The following is a 10,184-nucleotide window of genomic DNA, read 5'->3' as shown; positions in this document are numbered from 1 at the left end:
AGCTTTAGCGAATTGTATTCAAAGGGAATTATTTTCACCGGACAATATGTCCGACGACTTTTCAATTTGTCGGACTTCACCAAATTTTACCGGACAAAGACCGGCAATTGCCGGTTAACGGAAACCCAGGTGTGTGCGCGTGTTCGTGTGTGATCTCTCCTCTGAGAGGATCCAGGGGTGCAAACTTGTCACCTTTCTGCGAAATTCACAGTTTTTACCTCAAAATAGGTAATCCACGTGAATCTGTAGATCTGCATCTTTTGGGGGGGGTCTCATCCAAGTCACATGATGCGCGAGCTAACATCCTCCTTTCTGCTCTGTCGGCTAAACTCTGCTGCTGTTGAAATGACTTTTAGCTTCAGGCAGCTAGCTATAATTCCAGACAGCGTGGAGAACACACAACACTAACACTATTCACCTACCACTGTTAGCGCTATTCATCTAGCACCGTTAGCACTAGTGTGGCACATAGGATATTTATATGTACAAGTACAGAGACCTAACGAAATGCATTCGGCATCTAGCCAGATTTACACCCCGAGAATCAGTAGCCACTGAAGACAGACAGCTCACCTTTTTTTTTTTTTCTGTTATTCTCAACATAAAGTTTGATGCCTGTGTGAAGTCTCCTTGTTCTTCATAAGTGTATCACTAGTGGTATCCATTTAGCAAAAATAACATTCTCAGAGAGCACACGCCCCCCCAAAAATATAAATATGTTGTCACCTTTTTGGGCCATTAGTAGTTTGCACCCCTGACTATGCAAACTGCCATCAACCTCAGACCTCTGCGGAGCTGTGGCTTAGCTAGTGAAAACACTTGTCTTGTAAAATGGAGACCCTGTGTTTGAATTCCAGCAGCGCCTGTACTTTTAAATAGCATGTTGTATATTTAGTATCTAGTATAAGAAAGCTAAATCAAGCAACTTACTAAGTTCTATCTCTGATTCTGCTGGTGATCCTACACAATTTTCGGAAAACAATAACAAAAACAACGTGTGTGTGTGTGTGTGTGTGTGTGTGTGTGTGTGTGTGTGTGTGAGAGAGAGAGAGAGAGAGAGAGAGTTGTGTGTCTATCTACAGAGGGTGATGACGTGTGTGTGTGTGTAGTAGTGACCGTGTTGTGTGTCTATCTACAGAGGGTGATGACGTGTGTGTGTAGTAGTGACCGTGTTGTGTGTCTATCTACAGAGGGTGATGACGTGTGTGTAGTAGTGACCGTGTTGTGTGTCTATCTACAGAGGGTGATGACGTGTGTGTGTGTAGTATTGACTGTGTTGTGTGTCCATCTACAGAGGGTGATGACGTGTGTGTGTGTAGTAGTGACCGTGTTGTGTGTCTATCTACAGAGGGTGATGACGTGTGTGTGTGTAGTAGTGACCGTGTTGTGTGTCTATCTACAGAGGGTGATGACGTGTGTGTGTGTAGTAGTGACCGTGTTGTGTGTCTATCTACAGAGGGTGATGACGTGTGTGCGTGTAGTATTGACTGTGTTGTGTGTCTATCTACAGAGGGTGATGACATGTGTGTGTGTAGTAGTGACCGTGTTGTGTGTCTATCTACAGAGGGTGATGACGTGTGTGTGTGTAGTAGTGACTGTGTTGTGTGTCTATCTACAGAGGGTGATGACGTGTGTGTGTGTAGTAGTGACTGTGTTGTGTGTCTATCTACAGAGGGTGATGACGTGTGTGTGTGTAGTATTGACTGTGTTGTGTGTCTATCTACAGAGGGTGATGACGTGTGTGTGTGTAGTAGTGACTGTGTTGTGTGTCTATCTACAGAGGGTGATGACGTGTGTGTGTGTAGTAGTGACCGTGTTGTGTGTTTATCTACAGAGGGTGATGACGTGTGTGTGTGTAGTATTGACTGTGTTGTGTGTCTATCTACAGAGGGTGATGAGACTGGTATCATGGACGGCCTGTTGGAGGCGCTGCAGTCTGGTGCTGCCTTCAGGAGGAAACGAGGACCACGACAAGCAGGTAACAACATGCTCTGTGTCTCTCTCTCACACACACACACACACACACACATTGTCTTCTTTCAAGGATTTTACATAATTATTTGACCCATATCTTAATATCTTTATTATGTCACACAGATCCCCACACGCACACACAGGCACACTCACACACTCTCTCACTGCGTCAGATTAAGGTCTCCGTAGTTCCTTCTGTGTGTGCGTGTGTGTGTGTGTGTGTGTGTACATGTGTGCGTGCCATCTGTTGTGTGCCTCTGAGATGTGGCCATGGCAACAGTTTGGGCCCTGGTCCAGGTGGGTGTGCCCAGCTCAGCCTGGCAGGACGGGGGGGTGGGGGGGTTGGACCCGTTCCCAAATGGATCTGTGGCTACCCGAACCCACTGGACCCGTTCCTGTGTTTAAATAAAGACCACCTGAGCAAGACCCCCCAGTGAATTAACACAACTACCAGGTCCGGTACGATGGACTGACTGGGCCTCGCTTAAAACACTTCTCACACTACTGTACACACTTCATCATGGGCCACACCTAGGGATGCTCCGATCTGGATTTTTGGGGCCAATACCGATCACCGATTTTTTTCCTCAAGATCAACCGATACCGATACCGATACCGATTTTTTTAAAAATACATAACTGTAGGCCTACTGACTGGATAGCCTACATATTTTTTGCTTTTTAGACAAAAGTTTTGATCCATTAGGCACCAAGCAAACGCAGACCCATTTTTATGGCATAGTAAAAGTCTGGCCTATCACCCAGTTAGGGCCTGAAGCCCAAGTCAGTCGATATGGCTGTATAAAAGACATCATAAACGTGGCCTTCATGGTTTACATACTGTTAGGTCCTCCTATGTTTTCTGTTCAGTTATCTGTCTTCCCCAGAAAAAAAAAAAAAAAAAAAAAAAAAAAAAAGGTCGGTTTTTGCGATCGGCCATTTTTGCCGATCACCGATCGAGTCATTTGGAGTGAAATCGGCCGATTTAAATCGGTGGCCGATAAATCGGAGCATCCCTAGCCACACCTGTGTAGCCTTGCCCTGTCCCTGCGTGCGTGTGCGTGTGCGTGCGCGTACACCCTAGTCCATCTATAGGGCTGTATCTGGGATCTCTATTGATCTCCACCAGTCTCTCAGGCCAGAGGAACACCCACAGAATCAGGTTAGCAACTCACTCTGCCTCACCAGCCCCATTCACTTACACTCTCTTAAGCTGAAGACTCACTCACACACACACACACACACACACACACTTACAGTTCCACGGTCTTTTACTAGACGTGCTTTTGATTGCAGATGTGAGGAACATGATCTCCCCCTGTGTGTGTGTGTGTGTGTGTGTGTGTGTGTGTGTGTGTGTGTGTGTGTGTGTGTGTGTGTGTGTGTGTGTGTTCACACAGAACAGAGGCTGAGGGGGAGAGTGTGTGTAACCCGACCCCCTAGCTCAATAGAACCCAGATGCAGAGTGGTGGACCGGAGGGGATATTTGGAATAAGTTCTCTCTCTCTCTCTTTCCCTCCCTCCCTCCATCTTTCTACCACTGTTCCTCTGGTCAGGCCTGTAGACCTGGGGTCACTGAGGAGGTGTGTAGGGGTCCTCTAACTCTGAGACAGGAGTTCTCCAGGGGCAGCTAAAACCTCCCATCTCCAGAGAGCAGAGGCCCAGTCTGAGACGACTGACTGAGACGCTACCTAGGAGGGGAGAGAGGGAGGGAGGGAAGGAGGGAGAGATGGAGGGAGGGAAGGGGGGAGAGGAAATAGGGAGAGGGGGGCCAGGCAGGGGTTCAGCCAGTAACCCCGAACGCTGCTACTTCACTTCACACTCCAAACAGGAAGTGTGTGTGTGTGTGTGTGTGTGTGTGTGTGTGTGTGTGTGTGTGTGTGTGTGTGTGTGTGTGTGCGTGCGAGTCCTGGCTGTGGTTTGGTTTCTATGTGGGAATCACAGCTTTGTTTATATGATGTTTCATTTTTCCACATTGGTTTTCAGACGCTCATTTTTCCAGTCAGTCATGGTCCTCGCCAGCCGGGCAGGGCTCCCCGCCCCTAACCCACACTGTGTGTGTGTGTGTGTGTGTGTGTGTGTGTGTGTGTGTGTGTGTGTGTGTATATATATGTCTCTGTGTGTGTGTGTGTGTGTGTGTGTCTCTGTGTGTGTGTCTCTGTGTGTGTGGGGGGGGGGTGGTGTGTGACTTGAGTGTTATTTTTAGCAGGCAGGAGAGGAGAGGCACATCCCTGTTTCCTTTAAAATGGCCGACATTGAGTCTGACTCACTCAACACTGGCCCATATGCTACTGTGGGACAACACACACACACACACACCCTCTCACACTATTGCGACTGGGCTCTTTCTGTCTCTCACACACACACACACACACACACACACACACACACACACACACACACACACACACAGCTGGGTCCTCTAGAGGGTGTTTGTCCTGGTCATTGTGTCATATCTGGCTGAATGAATAGAGTTGTGCCATCTGACCCCTGACCTGTGACTGGGCTGTCTGTCTCTGGGGAGCAGCTGCCCTCGCCCTGTCTACACGCCTACTGGTAGGCAACGCCCACACACACATACTGATACACACACACACACACACACTGATACATACACACACACACACACACACACACACACACACACAGCATACCGGGGAACAAACAGATGCATGCCTAGTTATACCCCTCTGTCCCACACACATATGTTTGCATACACACACACACACACACACACACACACACACACACACACATACAAATACACACACTCACATACAACCATAACACGCTCACACACACCAATACACACACCCACATGCAACCATAGAAGCACACACAGTCACATACCAATACACACACTCACTCTTGAATATTAATTCCATGAAAATCACATGCTATCGGCTCCTACACCTAAATGGAATGAGTGACATCACGTCTCCATGACCACTATAGACCCATCTGCCGGGTCACGACCCCACCCCAAAGAGCTAATCACAATAGAGACACTACACACAAAGGGCCAATCACAATAGAGACACACGCCTGCACCCTGGCAGTCCGTCCCTTTAACACAGTGAACCCCAGTCACAGCAGTCACCTCACCACGGGGCGTCTAGCAGACCCCAACAATGCACACACACAGGCACGCGCACACACACACACACACACACAGAGAGAAAGAGAGAGAGTGTCTCCAAAAGAGCAGTGACTCTCCCACAAAACCCATCTTAACTTAACCCCCCTCCCCTACTCCCTCTTTCTCCCACACACACACACACACACACACACACACACACAACACTGGCGTGTCTGCTTGGAGAGCAGTAGTCCCACGTGAGGTCCCCAGCCACCCAGGAGCTGGGCTGTGGTGAGAGGTGTTTTACCCTGCGTGGCCTGTGGAGGGCGCTGTGAGCCTCAGGAAACACTGCCACTGTCACTGTCATGTATTACTGCTACCACCATCTACACACTAACGAGCCTCTCACTGTCTCCTTAGACTGAGCTTTCACAGGTACACACACTCACACAGAAACACACACCACACACACTCGCGTAAACACACCCACACAAAGATTTTCCTCTTTCCTCATCAGGCAGCAATTACCATATCTCCTGTAGTGTAATGTGGAGCAGATGATCTTCCCACCACAATGGCTGTGTCCCCATCTCCCCTCTCAAGGGCATACAGACTACACACACACACACACACACACACACACACACACACACACAAACAGAGCCAAACACGAGCAGCATGTTTAGAAGCTTTGTTCTGGTCTAGACGTCTCATTTCCTGGTTGGGAACTCCAGCAGGCCTCACGCCAGGCTCACCTCTGAGCTCTGATTGGACAGCTGCTGCCTTCCACACGCCCTCACTGGAGGAGTCAGGGTTACGGTCGTCACGGTTACCAGATTAGTATCGTTATGCTCAAACTCAGAGTGGGAGATAGGAAGACGGTCTGTCTTTCTCCCCCCCCCCCCTCTCTCTCTTTCTCTCTCTCTCTCTCTCTCTCTCTCTCTCTCTCTCTCTCTCTCTCTCTCTCTCTCTCTCTCTCTCTCTCTCCCTCTCCTCCTTTCTATCCTGACTGTGAGGAGTGGAAAAGAAGAGGGGTTGAGCTGACTTTGGATCACTCACACTTTTTTTCGGGGACTTTTACATAATAACTGTGTGTGTGTGTGTGTGTGTGTGTGTGTGTGTGTGTGTGTGTGTGTGTGTGTGTGTGTGTGCGTGTGCGTGCGTGCGTGTGAAAGAGTTAGAAGGTTCACTCTGTTCTAAACACACCCTGGGGTATTACGAGGCATTAATGTGTTCATCTGAAGCTCAGCACCGAAGTGAAATGAAATACTAAGTAACTCTAACCTTCCATCCCTCCTTCCTCCTCGTCCTCTTCCTCCCCAGACTCAGTGCTGTCCCTGTCACAGCTCGTGCTGGAGACCTGCTCGGTAACCCCAGTGTGTGTGTGTGTGTGTGTGTGTGTGTGTGTGTGTGTGTGTGTGTGTTTGGCTCCATCTGAACCATGTGACTGTGTGTTGCGGTTGGTTTGGTTTGCATCCATGGTTCATTTGCATGTGATGTGATGTTCAGCCTGTTTGCATCTGTGACCACTATGGTGGTACATTACGTGTGTGTGTGTGTGTGTGGTGTTAACTACATTATTATATGATATTCTATTTGTTAACAAACACACAGATGTTTTGTAGCATGTTCAGCTGAAGAGATAATGGCTTCCAGTTTTCAGATAAACGCTCACGTACTCACACACACACACACACACAGTTTACATACACACTCACGTACACACACAGTTTACATACACACTCACGTACACACACAGTTTACATACACACTAACGTACACACACAGTTTACATACACACTCACGTACACACACAGTTTACATACACACTCACGTACAAACACACAGTTTACATACACACTCACGTACACACACAGTTTACATACACACTAACGTACACACACAGTTTACATACACACTCACGTACACACACAGTTTACATACACACTCACGTACACACACAGTTTACATACACACTAACGTACACACACAGTTTACATACACACTCACGTACACACACAGTTTACATACACACTCACGTACACACACAGTTTACATACACACTCACGTACAAACACACAGTTCACATACTCACATACACAATCTCTCACTGACCTATAAAATTCAAAATGGCCGCTGCAGCACAGCTGTCCGCCCACACAGGAAAATATAGACTATATAGAGAAGACAAGGAGGAAGAGGGGGATGAGCTGTACTGTATATGTGGGAGGAAGAGAGGAAGTAACAGATTAAGCAGGTAGAGCGATAAAAACGACAGCATCCTCAGGGCACAATCTGTCACACTCCATCTCTCTCTCTCTCTCCCTACCCTCGTTTCCTTCACCGTGCATCTCCTGTGTGTGTGTGTGTGTGTGTGTGTGTGTGTGTGTGTGTGTGTGTGTGTGGTTACTCAACCTCTTTGTCTAGTAAAAGGCTCAAGTCTATTTCCATCCTCCTCCTGCATGATTCATCTCCCTCTTAATAGCGTCTCTCTCTCTCTCTCTCTCTCTCTTCTTCCTCTTTTTCCGCTCTCTTCCTACCCTGCACTCGGCATGTCCCTCCCTCCCTCTCTCCTTCCCTCGCTCCTTCCTTCCCTCTCCCCCTCCCTTCTCTATGTCAGGATCATGTCACGGTGTTATCTGCCATGTAGGGTTCAGCATCACACTAATCCACAGTCACATTAACACCGTGGGTCTGTGCGTACGTGTGTGTGCGTACGTGTGTGTGTGTGTGCGCTGAACGCATTGAATACATGCCCCTGCATGTGTGTGTGTGTGTGCGCTGTGTGTTCACACAGACAGGATGTGTGTGTGTGTGTGTGTATGTGTGTGTGTGTGTGTGTTGTGTTGATGTGTTGCAGTGAGCTGTTCCGTGTTGTCTCCGCCCGTTGGCTGTACCCGACGTGACCTTTGAACCTGACTGTTGCATGTCTGTCCCCTCTAGCATGACACCCTCCACCTGAACCACTGCCAATATGTCACCTCCAAATTCTCTCTCCCCCCCCCTCTTCCCCCCAGCTAACAGGAGAGCTGGTCATGCAGTGACGTCCATCCTGGCCAAAGAGCTGATGCAGGAGGAGACGCCCTTCAAGCCGCCCACTAAGAAGGCCAAGCAGCAGAAGCAGCAGCAGGAGGAGGAGGAGGAGCCTGCCATGGAGGGGGCGGGGTCACTGGAGGACCTGTTGGAGGCCACGGCCCGCTCCAGTTAGAGGCTCTCCGGGCAGGAAGTCGCCCTTATGCACAGATCTGGGATCAGCCGTTAGTTAAAACTGACCCTAGATCGGTATCTTGGGGCAACTTCCTCCTAGTGGCTCAAGTCAAGGAGGCCCCGCCCCTGCACCTGTACGGGACCTTGGGATTGGACAATCCGGGGTCTGAGATGGGGGGGGGGTGGTCCAATGGTTGAAGGCCAGGGCTCTCGTCTTGACCACTCCCCCAGGGTGTTTTTCCCCATACTGGCTTGCTATTGGTCGCTCTCACGCCGAGGGAGGGACTTTTTCCCCGCCCTGCCATATGAACTCCTTAAAGTCAGCATCAGCACGCATCCACTGCACTCCTCTTCCTTCACCCCCTCCTCCTCCTCTCTCTCTCTCTCTCTCCCCCCCTCTGTCTCCCTCTCTCTCTCTGTCCCTCTCTCTCCCCCCCCCCCCCTCTCTCTCTCCCTCTCTCTCTCGTTCTCTGAAATGCGCATTGAGAGAACCCAAAGACTAGTCTTCCTCAGGAGAGATCCAACAGTTTTTTTTCTGGAGTCTATACAGGCATTCCCAATCCCCAGCTGTTGGAATGTTACCTGCCGTATCGCCGTGGAAACCCTGGAAGTTGTAACTGAACACGACAGTTGTTTTCTCACAGTTGTTGGTGTTTGTTTAAAGGACCTCTGAGGTGTTTCTCTGCTATCACTGTGTCACTGTTTTGCTGAATATTTTATGATAACCAAAACAAAAATAAATAAGTGCCAACCAATACAATTCCCATGCTGCACATTCCAGCCCTCGTCATGTCCAAAGGGGGGGGGGTGTGTGTTGGGTTGGTATGGACCAATCAAAAAACTCTCCCTAACGGTTTGACTGTTCTCACAGAGTTTGGGTGTCTGGGTGTGTTTTCTCACGGGGTGGGGTCTAAGAGATTAATAGTGTGTGTTTAAGTACTGTGCTGTACCCTATAATACCATGGAACATGTTCCACCTCCCCTATCCACGTTGTGTTGGTGTCATTGTGAGGGAGGAGGCTGCCACTGACCTGGGGTCTTTGTTTAGACACGCTCCTCTGGGTTTAGGAAAGGCTGTCTCCATCTCAACCCCAGGCTGAGAAAAGTGTGTGTGTGTGTGTCTGTGTGTGTGTGTGTGTGTGCGCGTGTGTGTGTGCGTGTCAGTGTTTGAATGAATTTACTGGCCTTCTTTGAATGCTTATATATGTATTGTACACACACATGCGTGTGTGTGTATGTCTATGTCTATGTCCTGCCATCTGTAATTACTGTATGGTACCGCTCCTGCTGTCATAAATGTTGTATTTCATAAACAGCACTGTGGTCTTTCTGCTGAGGTTACTGCACACTGGAGAACTGCCAAAAAACTGCTGAGACGTGTGTGTGTGTGTGTGTGTGTGTGTGTGTGTGTGTGTGTGTGTGTGTGTGTGTGCGCCCCTCTAGACTGAAACACTCATTGCTGGATGTCTGGCCTTGCTGTTTTCTTGTATTCAGTAGCCGTCAGCAAATGTTGCCACAGCGTTGGAACAACAACCCAACCAGAATGACACGGTTCTGTTACTTTCCTCCCCAAACCCTCCTCTGTCCTCTCCTCTGGTCCCAGACCCTCCTCTCTCCTCTCCCCTGGTCCCAGACCCTCCTCTCTCCTCTCCCCTGGTCCCAGACCCTCCTCTCTCCTCTCCCCTGGTCCCAGACCCTCCTCTCCTCTCTCCTCTCCCCTGGTCCCAGACCCTCCTCTCCTCTCTCCTCTCCCCTGGTCCCAGACCCTCCTCTCCTCTCTCCTCTCCCCTGGTCCCAGACCCTCCTCTCCTCTCTCCTCTCCCCTGGTCCCAGACCCTCCTCTCCTCTCTCCTCTCCCCTGGTCCCAGACCCTCCTCTCTCCTCTCCCCTGGTCCCAGACCCTCCTCTCTCCTCTCTCCTCTCCC

The 10,184-nt window shown here is 49.5% G+C and overlaps 1 protein-coding gene across 1 annotated transcript in view; it reads left to right on the top strand.

Moving 5' to 3' along the window:
• diaph1 (diaphanous related formin 1) overlaps nucleotides 1-9,972 on the top strand; it is a 128,265-nt gene extending 118,293 nt beyond the window's left edge. Inside the window, 2 exon segments of the mRNA XM_080526807.1 lie at nucleotides 1,889-1,978; nucleotides 8,070-9,972. Of these exon segments, the coding sequence (XP_080382933.1) occupies nucleotides 1,889-1,978; nucleotides 8,070-8,260 (281 nt within the window). The 3' untranslated portion in view covers nucleotides 8,261-9,972.
• Nucleotides 9,973-10,184: the final 212 nt, after the last annotated feature.

The sequence above is a fragment of the Nansenia antarctica genome (assembly GCF_963989245.1).
Source record: "Nansenia antarctica genome assembly, chromosome: 3".
Classification (NCBI taxonomy): domain Eukaryota; kingdom Metazoa; phylum Chordata; class Actinopteri; order Argentiniformes; family Microstomatidae; genus Nansenia; species Nansenia antarctica.
Note: the sequence above shows the minus strand (reverse complement) of the source record. Positions and strands in the feature narration are given on the sequence as shown.